The sequence below is a fragment of the Rhinoderma darwinii genome, chromosome 3 (genome assembly GCF_050947455.1).
Source record: "Rhinoderma darwinii isolate aRhiDar2 chromosome 3, aRhiDar2.hap1, whole genome shotgun sequence".
Lineage (NCBI taxonomy): Eukaryota > Metazoa > Chordata > Amphibia > Anura > Rhinodermatidae > Rhinoderma > Rhinoderma darwinii.
The window spans coordinates 14,813,804-14,835,841 of NC_134689.1; the positions used below are offsets into that span (position 1 = coordinate 14,813,804).

The 22,038-nt window shown below is 41.6% G+C and overlaps 1 protein-coding gene across 4 annotated transcripts in view; it reads right to left on the bottom strand.

Moving 5' to 3' along the window:
- EFCAB6 (EF-hand calcium binding domain 6) overlaps positions 1-22,038 on the bottom strand; it is an 87,942-nt gene that overhangs the window by 20,448 nt on the left and 45,456 nt on the right. For all 4 annotated transcript variants that reach the window (XM_075855992.1, XM_075855991.1, XM_075855990.1 and 1 more), the window contains exons 14-21: positions 20,381-20,541; positions 19,074-19,244; positions 17,582-17,753; positions 9,976-10,090; positions 8,187-8,320; positions 7,039-7,274; positions 4,465-4,561; positions 3,348-3,466 (exon numbers count right to left, since the gene is read on the bottom strand). In XM_075855992.1, coding sequence (XP_075712107.1) covers positions 3,348-3,466; positions 4,465-4,561; positions 7,039-7,274; positions 8,187-8,320; positions 9,976-10,090; positions 17,582-17,753; positions 19,074-19,244; positions 20,381-20,541 — 1,205 coding nt within the window. The remainder of the gene's footprint in view (positions 1-3,347; positions 3,467-4,464; positions 4,562-7,038; positions 7,275-8,186; positions 8,321-9,975; positions 10,091-17,581; positions 17,754-19,073; positions 19,245-20,380; positions 20,542-22,038) is intronic.

Genomic DNA, 22,038 nt, shown 5'->3' on the forward strand with positions numbered 1-22,038 from the left:
GGTCCCAAGAGGAGTTCTCAGCCATGAAGTCGTATTATAATTTACATTTAAAGCATTAAAAAATGATGCTCCGACAGGAAGGAGTTCTGCACTTTGCGGATACGTACCCCCATGTTACGGCCGCCCAAATGACCTCCAATGGTGGTAGCTGCCAAAGGTTGCTAGAGGCAATGGGTGACAGACTTAAGATAGGCCAAGTCGGTACCAGTTGTGTAGAACAGGAGCAGAATCAAGAGACATAACGCACAGGACTGGTCCGCCTCATTGTCACAGGCAGTCAATCAGCTAAAACACTTAGAAATAACATCAAGGAACATTAGGTGCTCTTATAGAGGACCTGTCGCTGCACAGTCTAACACTGTCCAATTAGTCATGATTTTATCAGACTGTGTAGGGACACAGGAGGAATGGGAACACCCAGTTGCAAATGCATTTATAAATTTTCAGGAGGAACAACAGAGGAACGGTACAATACTAAGAAAAGATGCTCCAGAATAGTTATTACATGGGGAATATTTACTTAGACATGTCAGGAGAGTAGACAGGTCCTCTATCAAGGGACTGCACACAGAAGAATGCCCGTGGCCAAAAAATTAGAAAGCTGGGGCGTGGTGGAGGCAGAGGCCATGGACACGCAGCAGAGGTGGGCAAGAAACAAGCTCTTCCATGTGAGAAACTCAGCAAATATCTCCGCATCCTGGAGCCCGGAGTGTGATGTGGGGGTAAAGGGAGATGGATATTGAGGGTTACGAGAGTCGCACGTGAGTTTTTAGGTTTTGGGCGAGGACAAGCTTTAAAGATGTTTCGAATGTCTATTTTTCAGAATGATTTAAAACATTTTTCTTAGATATTTTTTTAGATTCCAGTTAATATTTCACTTCTTGGTGCCATCTGACGTAAAGATTGTTCACCGATTTCGAATATAATTTTTGTGTTGTTGACGGACTGTCGTGACAAAACAAGATATGGAATTTTAAGTGGTGTCTATTTTATTTTTCTTCATCTCGTCATCCAAGGACGTCAAGCACTTTGTAAAGAATAAAACTAAACCTGCTTTGCCTAATTACAAGTTACAACAGAGCTCAGGTCTTCATTGTAAACGTATTAAGAAACAGAATGTACGTTTTATTTTCCCCTCCAACATTCACATCGGGGATGGAATGTTTATATACTGGATGTAATGCAATATTTTCAAGTGCAAAAGTATAATAAATGCATTAAAACCCTCAAATATGACCATTTAAGTATGTTAAAAATGTGGAAAACCATTAATAAAGCAATCTATATTTCGTGCAAAGCTTCTTACTTATTGAATATGAACTGTTTAACTGAAAACAAGGGTGATATATAATGTGTATATTATAACGCTTCACGCCGACACAGCCCCAGCTTCCAAGGCTATTCTATATCTATTAAATATCTCGAAATACTGTGCTAATAATGAGCTTTATGAACCCCTTAACGACGAGCGACGGATAGATCAGTCACTAGCAGGTGTTCGTTCCCGTCTCTCTGATCGGGTGGGTACTGCCAGTGTACCCACGCGATCAGCGGCAAGAGCACGGATGTTATACACAGCCTGGCTCCTGCCACAACTGCCGGAATCGAAGTCATTTAACCCAAAAAATCATGTTTTCAGTACGGGACAGTTGTCCTGCAGCGAGGCAGGGACTCCTAGCATCGTACATAACTATGATGCTAGGAGCCCGGCTCCCTGCACTGTGTTCGGTCCGGTACGTGCGGCCGAAATACGTCCGTCAATTACGGACGTAATTAGTGTGTGTGCACATAGCCATACACTTATATGGTATCACCGCAATCGTAACGAGTCGAACAATAAAGTTAACGCATTAATTAAACTGCTAGGTGAACGGCGCCCAAAAAAAAACCGCAAAAACCAATGCCAAAATTCCTTTTTGTCTCCCATTCCCACCATCAAAAATAAAATAAATTAATAAGTTCCATGTACCCCAAAATAGTACCAATGAAAACGACACCTTGTCCCGCAAAAAGCCCACATATGGCTACATCGACGGACAAAAAAAAAAAAAGTTACGGCTCTTGAAATGCGGCGATGCAAAAAGAAGTAATTTTTTTTTTTTTAAAGGGTTTTTGTTCTGCAAATGTAGGAAAACATAAAACCTCTACATATTTGGTATCCCCATAATCATGCCGACCCATTGAATAAAGGTAACATGTTATTTATGCCGCATAGTGAACGGCGTAAATTTTTAACGTGAAAAACAATGCTGGAATTGCCCTTTATTTTCAATTCTTTCCTAAAATAAAAGTTAATAAAAGTTAATCAATATATTATATGCACCCAAAAATGATGCAATTTAAAAATTCAACTCGTCCCGCAAAAAAAACAAGCCCTTATATGGCTATGTCGACAGAATAAAAAAAAGTTACGACTCTTGGAATACAAGTGGAAAAACTAAAAATAATCCTTGGTCATTAACACACAAAATGGCCTGGTCATTAAGGGGTTAAAGAGGACCTGTCACTAGGTCATATAAGTTGAACTTGTTAACTGACCTGAATAGCGCTGTCTCCCGGATTCCATCACTGTTTTTCTTCTTTTCCTGGACCCCCCTGTTCCAGAGATATGGCCCACAGTTGTGTTGGCTCCCTATATACTAATTTGCTGTGGTTAGCCAACGGGGTGGAGCTAACTTCCCTGCCTCTTATGCTGACCAATCAGCGCAAGGCAGCTTGAGGGTAGTTCACACCCTGTTGGCTAACTACAGCAAATTAGCATAGAGGGAGCCAACACAACAGTGGGCCATATCTCTGGAACAGGGGGTCCAGGAAAAAACCCAAAAACAGCGCTGGAATCAGGAAAACAGTGCTATTCAGGTCAGTAAACCAGTTCAACTTATATGACCTAGTGACGGGTCCTCTTTAAGCAGGTAAGCTGTACTGTATAGCCAACGCTGTGGGGTAAGGTGGGTATTGGCCCTCAAGTTACAGTGGTCAGACAGCAACTTTGCATATGATGTCATGGCTGAATTGCTATATAAGGCCTGATATCCTTTACATTTAGCCGCTACCATGATTCCCGCAGTGATCGTATCGACTGATGCCACCTTGATCCGAGACTACCGCTACCCCGCAGCACCAATATGGGGGAAGTGGTAGTCTGAGATACTCTCCATCTGTACTTAGACATCAGCACAGTGTAAATTCATGGAATGGGTGAGGAAAGCTGGGAATGTTATTTACCAGTGTCTGCCCTTCTGATAATCTAGAATAGAACACTTGAAAAATCCAGGATCTTTTAGGTCTCGTTAAGGTTGGATTAATGGAATTTTACTATACAGATTCCATAGGTTTACTGAACCCACCTTTGCCAGAGTTTTTCGAATTCACTCTTTGTAATAGGAAGAGAAAACCTATATAGAACACTTCTCAAATCTTTCTTCTGAATGATGCCATTCCCGACGCTGTCGATTTCACAGAAGGTCTACAGAACAGAATCAACAGAAACGGATAAATATGGCATTATATGTTATAGTTATTACTTGTGGAATCACAATTTAATGAGACTTGTTTAGTTTAAAGCAGTTGTCTAGTCTAGAAAACCCATTTCCATATCATATCTTCAGGGTCCTCATCTCTTGGGCAGAGTGGAGAGTGTCTCCCGCTCTGGAGGACCTATCCTGTCCTGCATTACGCAGAAAACCCATTGATATGAATGGACCGTGTGTAATACTTATTTTCTCCTGTGGTGGTGCTGCAGGGAAACAGGACATTTACTGCCAGGTTTCCCCACAGATTACAGCTGATCAGTGATCTTTTTTTTTGTCAAGTGGCCCTTCTACCAAGTAAGGCTTGTCCAAAGTGGACAACCCCTTTAAAGGCAATGATTGGCTTGAAATTCCAGCCATTCGTGATAATCATCGAGGGTTATAGAAGAAATCACAATCTTTACCTGTAATTCTAGAAACTCCGGTAAGAGCAGCACTCTAAACAGATTTAAAAAATACAGAACCCCTTTAACCCCTACCTGCACCTTGATTTAATAGTGCGTCATGGCTATGATATAGCTTGGGCCCCATAAAAGGGCACTACCACTTTTCCAACACAGGGGTCAATGATCTGTTTCTTTAATACAGAGGATCGATCCTTTGTTCCTCCATACTGTTAAATACTTGGAGGTCTGTTGTATTTGGCTCCTATTGCCCTTAACCCCTAGCGGTAACTGTGAGACGCTAATTATACCAATGTGAAGCAATGGAGGATTGGCACCTCATAAAGAGGGAAACAGAATACTGACCCCTCGAAATGTTTATTTTTAAATGGTCCTTTTCATTGATATGGAGTATATCGTCGGTTGAATAAATCTGTCTTGTAACTTTGTTTTGCCAGATGAGAAACGCAACCTGGAGAACATGAGGTTTTTGGTGCAGGGCTAGTGACGCTGTGAACAAGCATTGGATCAATGAAGGTCACACATTTTACCTTGGCTAAGTCGTGCCATCTGCCTTGTGCCTTTGTAACGAGATAGTAATGAGCTTGCTCACAGGCCAGATCTGCGCAGTCCTGGCTTTGTTTAGGCCTTCGAGAAATTATAAGAGTTGGTATTAATTAACAAAGATGTATTCATGTGTGAGCTTGAGGCAGAGCTGCTGCTACAATGTGTCAGCTTGCGCACTAACGTCATTTATCCTGCAATGCAACAATTCATTTAGCAGAAAAATACAATTAAAAGGAACAATTTAAAAAATAATTTTATCAGACAGGAAGAGTTCAGTCTTCACCGGTAATAAGCTTGTGCGCTGGATTAAGACGCAACGGGAAGTGTAGAAAATAAAGGTTTTTCAGTTCAGTAGCAGTTATATCTTATAAATGATAGCATGTAGTATTGCCACATCATCTAGAAAAAAAAAGCCCATCAAAAGTTTAAATACAGACCTCCCAGAAGAAAAGGCCCCTTAGTGTACATAAAAAAAAATTAAAAAAAAATTTAATATCTTATTTCTAGGCTGAAATATGATCACTTAAAGTTACAGGCCCAAAGACTGAGACTGCACTACTGAGTATCTCTCAGTAGTGCAGCCTTAGGACTGTGACCTGTAACTTCACGCAATCAGATCTCGGCAAAGAAGGGAGATAGTAAAAAACGTTTTCCACATTTTTAATGTACACCAAGGGGTCTTTTATAAACATACCCTGGCAGATTTAGGCAAAATGCATCCCATCTCCCAAGTCCTAGAATGTGTGTACTCCGAAACTCCCCAGGGAAAGGGGTGCTACCACAGTCATGTTAGTGATTATCAATCTTCATCTACTGTATATACTGTACATGGTTGATAACAAAGAAGGACAAAACTGCACATTGCTGCAGGTTACGTTTGTGTTGTACATAAGATTTTAAAAACTATTATATATACAGTTAGGTCAAGAATTATTTGGACAGTGACACAAGTTTTGTCATTTTAGCTGTTTACCAAAACATTGAATATCCAGTTATATAATCTATATGGGCTTAAAGTGCAGACACTCAGCTTTAATTTGAGGGTATTCACATCCTAATTTGAAGAAGGGTTTAGGAATTACAGATCTTTAATATGTAGCTGCTTCTTTATCAAGAGACCAAAGGTAATAGGACAATTATCTCAAAAGCTATTTAATGGGCTGCATTGGCTATTCCCTTGTTAATCCATCATCAATTTAGCAGGTAAAAGGTCTGGAGTTGATTCCAGGTGTTGTATTTGCATTTGGAAGCTGTTGCTGTGAACCCACAACATGAGGCCAAAGGAGCTCTCAATGCAAGTGAAACCGACCATCGTTAGGCTGAAATAAATGAATAAATCCATCAGAGAGAAGCACAAATGTTAGGAGTGGCCAAATCAACAGTTTGGTACATTCTTGAAAAACTTCAAAAGGCCTGGACGTCCACGGAAGACAACAGTGGTGGATGATCGCATGGTGGAGGCAGTGTGATGGTATAGTGGGGGCAGTGTGGAGGCATGGTGGGGGCGGTGTGATGGCATGGTGGAGGCGGTGTGATGGCATGGTGGAGGCAGTGTGATGGCATGGTGGAGGCAGTGTGATGGCATGGTGGAGGCAGTGTGATGGCATGGTGGGGGTGGTGTGATGGCATGGTGGGGGCAGTGTGGTAGAATGGTGGGGGCAGTGTGATGGCATGGTGGAGGCAGTGTGATGGCATGGTGGAGGCAGTGTGATGGCATGGTGGGAGCAGTATGATGGCATGGTGGAGGCAGTGTGATGGCATGGTGGAGGCAGTGTGATGGCATGGTGGAGGCAGTGTGTTGGCATGGGCATGCATGGCTGCCCAAGGCACTGGGTCACTAGTGTTTATTGATGATGTGATTGAAGACAGAAGCAGCCGGATGAATTCTGAAGTGTTCAGGGATTTACTTTCTGCTCAGATTCAACTAAATGCAGCAAGGTTGACTGGACGTCGCTTCACAGGACAGATGGACAATGACCCAAAACATACTGCGAAAGCAACCCAGGAGTTTATATGGCAAACAAGTGGAATATTCAGCTATGAGTCATCACCAGATCTCAACCCGATCGAGCTGTATTTCACTTGCTGAAGACAAAACTTAAGGCAGGAAGACCCACAAACAAGCAACAAGTGAAGACGCCGCAGTAAAGGCCGGGCAAAGCATCACAAAGGAGGAAACCCAGCGTGTGGTGATGCCCATGGGTTCCAGACTTCAGGCCGTCATTACCTGCAAAGGATTCTCTACAAAGTATTAAAAAAACATTTAATTTCTGGTAATGTTAATTTGTCCAATTACTTCTGCGCCCCTGAAATGAGGAGGCTGTGTAGAAAAATGGTGGCAATTCCTGAACGTTTCACAGGATATTTTTGTTCAACCCCTTGAATTAAACCTGAAAGTCTAAACTTCAATTGCATCTCAGTTGTTTCATTTCAAATCCAATGTGGTGGCAGCGGAGCCCGAATCATGAAGATTGTGTCACTGTCCCAATAACTCTGGACCTAACTGTATATTAAAGATATATGTATAGCCTTGTCCCCAGTGATAACAAGAAATGTACCTGTAAAATGAGTTGAGCCATGGGGGGCAGTCCTCCTTCTCCTGCCTCCGTAATAAGTCAAGGAACTCTGTATAATTTAGGGTGGACATTAGATTCAGTCCAAGGAGGTTGAGTAGACGTTCATATTCCTTTTGGGTGATGATAAACATGAAGCTCTCCAGCAGGCGGCGGAAGTCGTGCATTGTAATAAGGCCATCCCGGTTGCTGTCTATTTTGTAAAAGGCACTGTATGTGTCCTGAAGGTAAAATAATCATATTGGTGACAGGGTGGCAGCGTACACAGGACCGGCCTTAGGCTGGTTGGTACCCAGTGAGGTTCCTTCTATTGACACCTCCTTTTATGGTGTGCCATATAGTACCCAAATAATACAATCACACAGTGCTCAAATAACATTCCGTAAGGCTACAAAATAACACTGTCCAGTCAATAAACTGGGGAATACAGCTAAATCTGGAGTTGCTGCCTTTTCATAGGTTTGGGCACCAAGTGTGGGATCGTAGGTGAAAGCTCTGGATGCCGAAGAGCCAGTGTTGCCCCCTCCGGCAGGAACCACCCAGGTCCCACACCCCTAAATCCGGCCCGGAGTGTACAAGTGGGCAAAACAAACAGGTTAAATTAGGTCAATTAGAGATCTATTAGCGGTCAGTCAGCTTTGCTCATGACCTTTTATTCCAGGCTTGATACGGAAAGTACTACAGTAGCCATTTTAGAAGATATGGAGCTTTTATTTAGTCACAGAGTCACCCAGGCTCCACAGACATGCATGGTCCCCTTTCTTACCTGTGGTTCCTACAGTTAGATTTTACACTGAATTCAATGTAGTTTCTAGTGTCTTAATACAATGTCTTGAGGGACATCTTCACATAAAGTTTGATAGCAGTAACTGGTAGTCTGCTTAAAAGGGGTATGAACAATTCACTGGATAAGTGATAGAAATAGATTAATGGGGGTCCGATGGCTAGAACCACACGACTTTGGTGTGGAGCAGCTTGCACGCTGTTCTGTACAAATTCTATGGGTTACGGAAAAGCAGAGTGCGGCGCAGAAAATTTACTGTTGATGGTCCATGAGAGCTGCGTATTTATATGGAGCCTACAAGTACATGCCCAGAACACACTACTGTCTTATAATATACAGTCATACTTACCCCATACCCTTCTCTTAATTTATCCAAGAACTGGCTGAGACACTCTTCTGCCATCATGTACTGAAACTTGGTCTTATTCACTCGATGACTGGGACTATTATGTAACTTTTCTCCAGGTCCATCTCCTGATGGGACTGAAAATGAAATACATTCAGCTGTATGTGTAAATGCAAAAGAGAAAATCTAAATGGTAACTAAACTTTTAAAAAAAACTTTTGAAATGTCATAGTGACAAGTCAGAAGTTTTGATCAGTGGAGGTCCTAGGACTTAGACCCCCACCGATCGCTAAAATAAGCGGCAGAAGCGCTGTGACGCTACGTTCCTGATCGGCTTTCCTTGGAGCAGTGTACGGGCTCAATAGAAAGTCTATGAGCCCGTACACCACTCACTTGGCTTTCCGAGGGAAGATGATCAGAAATGAAGCGGCAAAGCGCTCACCCAACCGCTTCTGCTGCTTAGTTTTAGCGATCGGTGGGGTCTCTGTGCTCGGACCCCCACTGATCAAAACTTCTGACTTGTCACTATGACACGTCAAAAGTTTAGTTACACTTTGTGTATTTTCACATGGCTTATTTTCAGCCGTTTTTCGGGCCGTAAACGCCCCGAGAAACGGGCTGAAAATACTGTGGCTGAACGCCTTCAAATATCTAGTTATTGATTTCAAATGGAAAAAACGGCATTTAGTTCCCATGGGGGCATTCGTTTTTACACGGCCATTTGAAAAAAATGTCTCCATAGAAAAACAGCACGATCAAAAAACGCTCGATGCTTTAAAAAACGGCTTAAAAATCAAAGGCTGTTTTCCCAAGAAAAAAGCTGCGTATTTTACAGCCATTTATTGTTTAGCGTGTGAACATACCCCAAGAGGTAATCTCATCATAGACATTTATGCCATATTTACAGGATATGCCATAAATGTCTGATAGGTGCGGGACCCGCCTCTGGGACATACATTTATCTCCAGAACGACCCTTGTCCCACCTGCTGGGTCCCCGACCCTACCTGGTGAGGTAGCCACCAGCCACCACCTCCAGAGGCAGAATAAATGTAGAGGTGGTTGCTTGTGGGTGGCTTTCTCCATTCATTACTACGAGAGTTACAGAAACATTATGGCCTCCAGTGGATATGGCCTAAATGTCTATGATAGGAATACCCCTTTAAATTATCATAGTTTCTCACATTAAAGGAAACATCCACCTAGAATCATCTTCGGATACGAAGAGCTTGGACTCTTTCAGAGTGAGCACTGGACCCCTCCAGCATTGCTTGGGGATTTTCTTCACTGGAAATCAATTGTGATCTATCGCTTATTCTACATGGGTTACAAATATAAAAATGGACATAATGGTCTAAAGTCTCTGTGGTCCCTTTAAACAGTGTTTCAAGAGGATTTCTACAAGGCAGTAGCTAGTGGCTATCATCTCCATGACACATTTTCCCACAACCTGGAATGTGTCAAACTCCACCCCTTTTGTAATTTCCCGGCAGTTTCTGCTTTCAGGCTCACGCAGTCATGTGACCACTAAGCTCCACCCAGTGTAGAAAAGATTGAGTAAATGTCAATTGGAAATGATGCATCCTGGGACATAACGGACATACAAAATTATATATTTCTGCGATTACATTTTATAATTTCCAAGCCTTATGATCATTGGTGTTCTTTAGGAGACTCATTCCTGTAATTTTAAGATGATTAGAGTGCCCCTTTAATTTTCTTTTAAAGTATTCCATATAGGCACCACACTGGATACTTACGATATTGCTGTCATATAGAACGAACCTATATACCTTCGAATAATGACACGAAATCCAGATAACTAAGGCCTTCCTTGGTAAATCTCAATTTTTTAGTCAAGGCATTAAATTGTTCCTCATCTAGATGCAGCTCGTGATCCTGCAGAACCTGCGGAAAGGAGACGTACACATTCAGATACACGTGGCGGCTGTAGATGTGTCAATTTTGAAGGTACAAATTGTCAGATAACAGACAGAGCAGCTCAGGAACTTACAGCGAGGGGATGTAGGATTTAAAGTGTAAAGTGTTAATGAAGGGAACGCGCTCCCTAAGGAGTTGGGAATAAAACCCCCCCCCAAAAAAACACCACCACAGGGAACCACAAAACTCTGTAACTTTATTATTTTTTCTTTCTAAAGTTTCATTTGGGTCTTGTGGGTAAAATATCTCCGTCTCCTGGGGAGAAGCGGCTTACATAACGAGGACTTGACAGATGAAATGTAATGAATTATTTCGGGAGGCTTAACCGGTTGAATGACAGCAGCCATCCAAAATGAACATTTTCATTTCTTCAATACTTGACAGCAGGGGAATGAGTTTTTTTTTTCTTTCTTCGTTTTTCTTTACGACAACAAATCTTTACACATTGTTAATTTAGTCATAAATAATTAAAATTAGAGCGCACATATGTAGCGGCTTATGCTCCATGCAGGTAAATATGCAAATCTAGTGCCTAACAACGGTTCTAAAAAATAAATACTGTACATTTTCATAAATCCTATCTTTCGATATACCGTAAGTTAGAGTTGCTTTTAACTAATATATACACTGAACGGCTACTTAATTAGAGCGGCCATCTAGTAGCGCGTTGGACGTCAGAACCGCAGTAATTCCTCGTGGTATAGTTTCCGCTATGTCTTGACATCGTACTGTAGGAATATTGGCCCATGCGGACAGGATAGCTTCTGCCCGTGGCCGCCAAACTGTCCTTCTGCCATAGGGTAAACTGATACCATGAAGGATGAACTTGGTCGTCCACAATGCTTAGGTAAGCCCTACTGTTTAACGCCTTCCCAACCACCCTACGTAGATTAACGGGCTGCAGCACTGGTCCTTGTGTCTACAGCCCGTTAATCTACATGTGCTCCTAACATAGCACACAGGCGCTCCCTGCAGCCCGGCATCTCCCAGTACAGGCTGCTACTAGAAGCCTTAGTACTGGGGGAAAACATCGGGTCGGATCACAGCGGTGATCCGAAACGATTAACGCCTTAAATGCGGCAGTCAATAGCGACCGCCGCATTTAAGATGTTACAATATCGGCACCCCCCTACACGATTGCGGGGGCCGATTGTTGCTATGGCAACCGGAAGCCCAACAAAGGCTTCTAGTATGCCATCTACGGAAGGCGATTAGATGCAGAGACAGGACCCAATATGCACCCTGTCAGTGTGAAACTGACAGGTATAATACCCTGGATATTATAACAACGATCCAACAATTGGATCTTCAAGTCCCTACTGGGACTAAAAATAAAAAAAAAGGAAAAAAAAAAACATTTACAAAAAAAAAAAAAAATTTACAAAAGAGAAAAAGTACTTTTCAAAGTAATAAAATTAAAAAAATCGCCCTTTTTCCCATATAAAGTCCTTTATTATTAGAAAAAAATAAAAAAAAATAAAATAAACTATGCATAACTGGTATTGCCGTGTCCGTAACGGCCTGAACTATAAAAATATAATGTAATTTATCCCACACGGTGCCCACCATAAAAAAAAACAAAAAAAAAAACGATACCAGAATGACTATTTTTAGTCACTTCAGCTCCCCAAAAATTTAATAAACAGGGATCAAAAAGTCGCATGTACTCAAAAATGGTACCAATAAAAACGACAGTTTGCTCCGCAAAAAAATAAGCCTTCACACAACATTCTTGATGGAAAAATAAAAAAAGTTGTGGCTCTTAGAATATGGCGACACAAAAACAAAATATTTTTTTTAAAACCGTGATTTTATCGTGCAAACATAAAAAACCTATATGGTATCGCCGTAATCGCATCGAACCACAGAAAAATTAAATATGTCATTTATAATGCACGGTGAACGCTGTAAAAAAAATTGAATAAAAACAATAGAAGTTTTTACGGCCTAATTACACTAAATTCAGCAAAAAAACCTATGGGATCAAAATGCTCACTATACCCCTAGATAAATTCTTTTTAGGGCTGTAGTTTCCCAAATGGGGTCACTTCTGGGGGATGTCCACTGATTTGGTCCCGCAGGGGCTTTGCAAATGCGACATGACACCCAAAAACCAATCCAGCAAACTTGAGCTCCAAAAGCCAAATAGCGCACCTTCCATTCTGAGCCCTGCTGTGTGTCCAAACAGCCGTTTATTACCACATATGGGATATTGCAGTAATCAGGAGAAATTGCTTTACAAATCTTGGGATGCTTTTTCTTCTTTATTCCTTGTAAAAATTAATTATTTCAACGTTTTATTGGAAACAATTTTGATTTTTCATTTTTACGAACGAATTCCACTAAATTCAGCAAAAAACCTGTGGGGTTAAAATGCTCTGTACCCCTTGATAAATTCCTTGAGGGGTGTAGTTTGACAAATGGTATCTTTTTGGGGGTGTTTCTACTATTTTGGCCCCACAAGACCTCTTCAAACCTGACATGGTGCCTAAAATATATTCTAATTAAAAGGAGGCCCATAAATCCTCTAGGTGCTCCTTTGCTTCTGAGGCCGGTGCTTCAGTCCATTAGCGCACTAGGGCCACATGTGGGATATTTCTAAAAACTGCAGAATCTGGGCAATAAATATTGAGTTGCGTTTCTCTGGTAAAACCTTCTGTGTTTCAGAAAAAAATGGATTAAAATGGATTTTCTGACAAAAAATAAATAAATTGTAAATTTCCCCTCTACTTTGCTTTAATTCCTGTGAAAGACCTAAAGGGTTAAGATACTTTCTAAATGCTGTTTTGAAAACTTTGAGGGGTGCAGTTTTTAAAATTGGGTGACTTATGGTGGTTTCTAATATATAAGGCCCTCAAAGCCACTTCAGAAGTGAACTGGTCCCTATATAAATAGGTTTTTCTAAAATTGCTAAAGTTCTAAGCCTTGTAACATCCTAAAGAAAAAAAAAAAAGGATGTTCAAAAAACGATGCAAACATAAAGTAGACATATGGGAAATGTTAATGCGTAACTATTTTGTGTGGTATTACGATCTGTTTTACAAGCAGATACATTTAAATTTAGATAAAATGTTAATTTTTGCAAATTTTCTCTAAAGTTTGGTGTTTTCCCACTAGCAAATACTGAACTTATTGATCAAATTTTTCCACTAACATAAAGTACAGTATGTCACGAGAAAATCTCAGAATCGCTTAGATAGGTAAAAGCATTCCCAAGTTATTACCACATAAAGTGACATGTCAGATTTGAAAAAATTGGATGCGTCCACAAGGCCAAAACAGGCTGCGTCCTGAAGGGGCTAATGTCCATCCACAGGTATCAGAGGACCCAGGGTGTGCCAAGAAAACATTCAACATTATTCCACCTCCACCAGCCCGAATTGTTCACACCGGACAAGAAGGGTTCATCCATTCATGCTGCTTGCGCCAAATTCTTAGTCTCCCATCAGCATGGTGCCAAAGAATGCTGGATTCATCAGACCAGACAACGTTTTTGCACTGCTCAGTGATCAAAGTTTTGCGCTCTTTTACCCACTGGAGTCTTGTTTTTCTGTTTTCCTTAGACATCAATGGCACTGGAGCTGCTGTTATAGTTCATCCATGCTAAGGCCCCATGTACAAAAGCAAAAGATAGGAAATGTCCTATCTGTTGCGGTACACTTCTACGGCCCGGACACCTTCCTGTAAATAAACGGGAAGGTGTCCGTGAACAATAGAAGTGAATGGGTCCGTAATTGCGGGCTGCAATTACGGACGATTTTTACGGTCGTGTGCATGGGGCCTAAGAAACATTGAGTTGTGTGTTCGGACACGTTAGTTGGAGCACCAGCGTTGTAGTCGGATGTAATTTGCTTGACTGCGCACCGTCTATTCGTCGGAAAGATTCTTCACATCCTCTTCTGAGCCCTATGATCGACGAGATGTTGACATCCACAGGATCTACTTTCACTGGATGTTTTTCTTTGATCACACTATTTTTGGTTTACTCTCGACACTGCTGCACGAGAAAACCCGACAAGTGGGAAGTTTTTGAAATACTGGCCCCGAGTAGACTAACATCGATGACCATGCCTCGTCAGAAGTCGCTCAGAACGCCCGATTTTTCCATTCTAATGTGGATTCACACTGAAACTGATCCACAAAAAAACTTGCTCACTTGATTTTATACTGCACTCCGGGATCACGTGTCCAATCACCATACGGGGAAGCGCCAATCGTAAGAGGGCCGTTGTCTCTAATAAAGTGGCCATTCAGTGTAGTTGCTATAACATCACTTTTTTATGCCATCAATTAGACTAGACATTAAAAACTTTGAACTTAAAGGGCGTTTCTGACCATTTCAGAGGCATTTTCCTCCAGGGGTTGTCCAGGATTTTTTTTAAATCCTGGGCAACATCTTTAAAAATGTGGCACGATTTTGTATGTGAATGTTGGAAAGTATGGAAAACAAGAGTGCCCCTCTTAATGAACTGGCCCAGTGGGATCGCCAGGCCAGGACCACAACTCATTTACAAGAAAATTTCTGTGGAGCTGATCATGTGATCTCTCTTGGCCAATTAGCAGAAAGCTCGGGAGGCCATTTAGTTTAATCGAATAGATGCCCTTATTTGAGGAAATCTCTCTGGTGACAGATTCCAATTGAAGAATATTTCCCATAATAAATAAAGAAAATCACCAATAAATATAATTCCTTAAGTTGTTTCTAACAATTCTATTCGGCGATTTCTTGGCTATATCTTTTCATAAAAACCAATATGGCCAACAATATGGTGACAACCTTACGGCCAACTTTATATACATTTTAGGAGTTGTCACCCAGTTTTCCTACATTACTGAAAATATGACAGGGGCGGACATATCACATGACTACTGGGTCAGGGAAAGCGGGTTGTCAGTTTCTGTAAAAGCCATAATGGTGGTCATACTCGTTAACATCCTGACCGACCTTCAAGGGGTTTTCTCTTCTATGGGAGTAACGGAAACAGCGGAGTTCAGCGAGTTTGGCTGTTTCTGTAACTCTCAACCACCAAACCAGAAAGTGGTCGGGAGGCAGTGGGAGCTCAGAAAGGTAGAACGTGGTTTAGGGGGCCCCCGTTCTAGAAATAAGTGTGGGCCTCAGAGGTGGCACCCGCATCTATCGGACATTTAAGGCATATCCTGTAGATATACCATAATTGTCCAAGATGGGAAAACCCCTTTAAAGGATGGACGGCCTATGTGGTCACGGAGAGCGCATCACTTGTCATTAGGGAAGGGGGCACCATTGCCACTAATGCATTACACGCCTGATCCCACACTCGGAGCCCGATCCTTTGGAAAGGCAGCTGGAAGGATGTTGCTACATTTGTTGTATTATTGATTGGGTAGTGTTATGTGGGAAACTGTCTTTGTATTATGTGGGTACTATATGGTATACCATGAAGAAGGGCTTCAACGAAAAAGGTACTACACAGGACTCCACCCAACCTAAGAAAGGCCAACGACGGACCAGGTTGTCACACAGTCTTCCCAGCAACAGGCTGAAAAGAATTTAACACAGTCGACAAGGACGACCCAAGGTCACTACTTTACTGAATATTGTTTTTGATTTTGGATGGAATTGTTTTTGAAAAAAAAATTATAGAAATAATTCTATAATATTCAACAACACTAACATCTGCATTGTGACAGCCCCTTTATCAGACAGAATTATTTGCTTAACATAAAATGTGGAATTTTAAATTTCTCAAAAATAAATATATTTTTTAAAATCATTGTAAATTGCGGTCTAGAACTTCATCAGTAATTCGTTTTGACAGCGTTAGACGATAGCGTGGCAGACCGATCACCTCCATCTCCCACGCTTTGTTGGGGTTTTGTTGTTTTTTTTGTAGCAAGTGTTAATTGCAAAGCGCGTAAGGAGGATGATTTGTGGCTCGTGGGGCTACAAGATGTGTTAACAGAATGAGAAATCTCTCATTAACAACTTGACACTGTGCTGGTGGTGCTAAGAAGTCTCGCAGCACAACAGAATGAGCCTTTTTATCAGTGCGAGCCCCGAGTCAACCTGTAATCATTATTATGTAACATTTCACGATTAAGTGGATTTGACATATGATAAGTCAATGAGAATTACACGGGGGAGCGGGGCGGGTGAGGATGAATCACACTAATCAGTCTTTTCATGTACATTTTTGGTGATTTTTAAAAAGTTTGTAGCCAACCAGTTATATTTTACGGCCACACACAAACATAGATTTAGGTTGTAAGACAATACACGGCAGACTTACTGGCAGATTACGTCCTTTTTAGCTCACACTTTCTTACTTTTAAGAATTCACTTTCAGCATAACGCCCCAATAAATAACACTGCCAGCAGCCGTGCCTTCCCTCACACAGCCATAGAATTCAATTCATTCAATACAATTCTGGCTTTTTCCAGCCTCCACTAGGGGGAGCCGACAACGGGCATATTTCTACTTCTGCCTTTGAGGCGAGTAAGAGCAATATAGATACATATGCAGCAGGCTCCCCCTAGTCATGGCTGCCAACAGAATTTTGCGGATGATTCGCGAGCTCTGCCAGGAGATCTTTTGTATCTGGAGAGACTGTAGGACAACATGCATGATAATGGGGATGACGGCTGGTTAAACAAAGGATTTGCCAGACACAGCTTCTGTGTCGACGCCCGTGGGCAATCAGTCTGCACCTGCTCCTATGTCTGTGAGACTGACTCCATCTTCCACCACTCAGGATGGCAGGCTTAAGAGTGGGAGAGCCTATCACAGCCTGGCCAGACGGCGATAGCTCCCGCCCACTGTCTATTTATACCTGCCTTTCCTGTTCCTCCTTTGCCTGTGATTCTTGTTATTGACCTTGGCTTTCTGACCACTCTCCTGCTCAGCTTTTTGTACCTCGTTCTCTCCTGGTTTGACTTGGCTCGTTCACAACTCTTGTTGCTCACGGTGTCTCCGTGAGCAGCTGCCCCGTTTCCCTAGCTTCTGTGTACCCTTGTCTGTTTGTCTGTCTTGCACTTACTGAGCGTAGGGACCGTCGCCCAGTTGTACCCCGTCGCTTAGGATGGGTCGTTGCAAGTAGGAAGGGACTGAGTGGCGGGTAGATTAGGGCTCACCTGTCTGTCTCCCTACCCTGTCATTACAGTTTCCCTGCTAGGACCTCCAGCGATCAGTTGCAATCTGTGGGGAAATCTGACAGTAAGGAAGTGTTTCAATTTCTCTGCGGTGCCACCACAGGTGAAATTAAGGATTACACAGTGTCCATTTAAATAAATTAATTCTGTGTAATACGGTACAGGTCCTCCAGAGTGACAAATATTATTTATAACTGTTCCTTACAATGGCCAAGAGATGAAGACCCTGAACAAAGGACCCCCCTCTATTAACTCAAGATTCCCTAATAGGGTAAAGCCTTAAAATCTTCTTAAAGGTACAATACATTAGTAGACAAGACTGTAGTTACCTTTCTAAAATCTTTTTTGGTGACTTTTCCATTTGGTTGTTTATTGCAGGCAAGAAAACTTTCCTTTATGGAAAACTCATGTTTGGTTACACAGTCCTTCAACTTGTCGATCACCTCATCCACAGTGATCCTCCTGATCAGGTTGCTGGCTTGATTTTCAATCTCTCTCATTCTTTTGATAAAGGAAAATGTGTCCGTTAGTTCAGGCCGAATGGTGAATTTAATAAACTAAAAGGAATTTGTAGTGGATCTGGGAATCAGCCAAAAATGTTCTTCTGAAACATCATAGATGCAGGTCAGAAGATCTTGTTGGCAAAGTTGTTTTTTTTAGCTCAGTCTTGGATATTGTCAGTGAACCAAACTCATGGACTCCACTGATGTGTATGCTATATAGACATGGGAATAGATCACAAGTAGAAAATAAAAAGCAGCACCTACACGGTTTGTGCTGCAGATCTCTCCAATCTCCTAATTCGCTAACAGGAAGTTGTAATTATTGTCTGCCATGTTACAGATACACAGTGGAGCTGCAGCCCGGTCACAGTCACTCTTTCCACAACCCTGCAAGTTCACCGTACACTTGTCACTTTTCTCTCCCCTGTAATCTCACTTTCGGGTAAATTAGAAGAGTGATTAAGCTTTGGCTAACATCAGAGCCCAAACTCTCTTGGAATTCCCACAGCAATGACCCAAATTCTAGTTTAGCAATAGTCATGATTTTGAAATCAAAATGTTCAGCAAGAATTTATGGATGATGTGATACTTGGACATCCACACGTTGGGTCATGTAGTGTACTTTGGAATCATGCGTGTGAGATTAGTATTACAGAGATATTGAGTTAAAGAGGCAAAGCTCAGAACAGCTTCATTTTATCATACATGGCACCTGCAAACACAATATATTTTGATTGAATGTAGCAGAGATGCAGCTAGGATTTCATTCACCCAGAGTAAAGTTTAGTGCCCCAGCCCTGTATCGTAAAGGATTTTTCCCATAATCAATATTTATCACCTGTCCCAGGAACTTGCCGTTCCAGGGAGCCCAATATGAATGGAGCGGTACTGCGCATGTTCGGCCACCTCTTCATTCATTTCTATGGGCTGGCAAAGATAGTGCTTGGCAGCCCCATAGAAATAAATGGAGTGGTGGCCGAGCATGTGCAGTACCGCTCCATTCATATAGGGCTCTTAGGAACAGCTTGTTAAGCCCGTTCTCGTGATCGGTGGAGGTCCCAGCTGTCGGACCCCCACCGATCAGATATTTCTCACTTATCCTGTGGATAGTTGATAAATAATAATTATGGGAAAACCCCTTTAATACTCTTGCCAAGGCAATGTTGCTTGTTAATAGCCCCCCTGTCAACTAGCACCCGAGGCACTGGCCAGGTAGCCCCTTAGCTACGTCCCTGGAATGTTTTTCTGTATGGTGGAATGGATATCATGGTTGCATTGTTTGAGGTATTAGGAGATAATCTCTGTAGGTATTAGTTACCTGTCGGAGTGATCGAACTGCCTTAATTCTTCTTGGAACTGGTTTCTTTCTAGGATATCAGTGCTAATGCCATTGATGTCACCAGCGCAAGAGACGGAAACTCCCAAGTCACGCAGGAACTGCATGTACAGGATCCAATCAGAAGAGCCATAATTGTATTGGTCGAAAATCCTAAAAAAGTATAAAATACATCATATCCATCTTTTCTGTAATCCCCATCATTTCCACAAACCGGAAAACAAAGTGTTATATTAGCAAAAGTACAAATTAGAGGCAGTGTCAGACCGTGGTTCCAATGGAGGCTCCCACTGAATTAAAGCAAGCAGAGATCTTAAAGATGAGGAATTATTACACAAAATATATTAGAAAATTGTATAACTTTTCACTATACAATGATTAGGTATCTTTGGCTGAAGCCTAAACCCCCTGTCAGCTCTCCTGTGTGTCCAATGACACGTATGTTTTAGTAAACCTATGCATTTCTTATAAAATAACACTTCTGGAGCATCTTTATTTTTTACATTGTGTCATTCCTCTGTTATTCCTCCTGGAAATGTCTAAAACATTGACAACTAGATTAAACTGTTATCATTGTTTATGTCAATGGGGCATGTCCTAAGAAAAGATGCTCCGGTATTGTTACTTTATGAGAAATGCAAATCTTTACTAAAAAAAAAAAAATGTTTAACAAATCATGACTCTCTTTTAAAGAGATTCTTCACTTTGGAGAATCCCCTACTTATTAAAAGGGTACCTTGACAATAAGCAGATCACACAGTTTCCCACTGTTGGGACCACAGCGATTGGCTGCTCTCTGTGGGTAAACACGGCAAGTGTTACATTTCCCTGCAGCGCCACCACAGGCGAAACTAAGCATTACACAGTGCCTATTCATATCAATGGATTGTCTGTATATTGGAGGACAGGACAGGTCCTCCAGAGAGAGACGCTGTTTGTAACCGCTCTCCAATCTGCTGGACGCCCCTAATAACTCTGGGTTCTAGATTAGGGTTTATAAAAATAGGTTTTCTTAAATAGCATAACTGGAGTTTTTCACGTCCGAGGTGCACCCTTGCGGGACGCATGGTCATGGATCCCCCATACACTAGATTCTATGGAGGGATGTGTGACACGCAGGAAAATAGGACGTCCTATTTTTTCACGGACCCTTCACACGCTCCGTTGAAACAACGGTCGAGTGAACGGCCCCAAATACATGAGTCCGTGTGACGGCCGTCACACGGACGAGATACACGCTTGTCTGAACGAGCCCTTAGTCATACCAAATACAGTATTATATGCCGTACATCTGATAGTGATCATCGGACACTGAGGGACAGTAAGACTGAATGATTCTTATCAACTGGTCCTTGTTGATGGTTCCAGATCCTTTAACGTCACATGACTGCACGGCTTTGGAGAAGTCCTTCCAGTGTGTAGCAATCTTGTCTCGGAGAATGCTTTCCACCTGCAATAAAAAAAATGTACAAAATGATATAGCAGATACTTGTATATAGATGTAGCAGAGCTGCGTGTGATGTTATGTTCAGTGAATTTACTTCAATTTTGGCATGTGAACACCCGCACAGTTTCATAATCTGGGACAGAACTGCAAGGTAACGTGGAAATTTCACAAAACCAGTAGCAGAAGACTGCAGAGCACAAGCAGAGAGCACCAATGAGATTAGCAGCTTTTTGTATTCTGCGTTAATAGAGAGGGCTCTTCTGTTTAGGATCCTCATCCCTTGGCCAGAGTGAACAACGTCTACAAAGAGCATCTCTCGCTCTGGAGGACCTGTCCTGTATTACACAGACAACACATTGATATGAATGGACTGTGTAATACTTAATTTCCCCTGTGGTGGCGCTGCAGGGAAACTGAATACTTACTACTAGGTTTCCCCACAGATCACAGCTGATCACTGTTGGTGGTCCCAGCGGGAGGAAACTTTGTGATCAGCTTATTGACATTTCTATCAAGTGGGGATTGTCCAAAGTGGACTACCCTTATAAATAAGGGCATCCATAAGATTTCCATTAGGGGTTAAACCAGCGGGTGCACAGAGAACTGGAATTAGGGGGTACTTTAACCATTTTCAAAGTTCTTCCAAAGAGAACGTGTGGGCACACATAGTGCGAATTGCCCTGTCATTCTGAGGCACTCATTCAAACAGTGTCGCAGAGAGCAAATATAACCATTTATGGTCATCTTATACATAATCATATTTAAAGGATGGTGATTTTTTTTTTCCATTTAGGGGCAAATTCTCTGTACTTTAATAGTATCTTAAATTTTTAGTATTGAAAATGTAATAGGGACTATGTTTTTGTTTTGCTTTAAATATTATAAAATATATAACTAAATAACAACACAATATTATCAAATAATATAATAATATTAAACACACAATATCATTAGAAAGTAACATTTTCAAGTCAATAATTTGTGGGAGGTTTTTATTGGCTATGTATTTTTCTATTTCTATTCATGTGAAAAATATTGCAGTTTTCACATTGGCCACTACATGTCAGGACAAGAGGCTACACTCTAGATTGATAACATAAGAAGGGAGATCTCATTTTACAGTGTACAGTAAAACCAACTCTTATTACTGATAGAATGTCGTGCTGCCTGAGCCAAGATAAGCAGTCTTCATGCTGAAAATAAGAAAGGGAACATTGTAGACAGTTCAGAAAGAGTTAGGGGGCTGTGTAAATAGAGCAAAGTGCAAAAAAATTAAAAAGGCAAGGCGCCCTTGTAGATCACACTGTGCCCAACTTTTATGGACTATGTTCCTGCAAATTGAGGCGACACCGATATTCTGAACTGCAAAGTGTTAATTGTTGACACGCAGATTAGAAAGAAGTTTATATGTAAATTGCTCTACAATGTAGCTGTATTTTTTAACAACATTGCAGCGCTGTTTACTACCATCGGCAAGGCAGCCAGACGAGATCCAAGCTA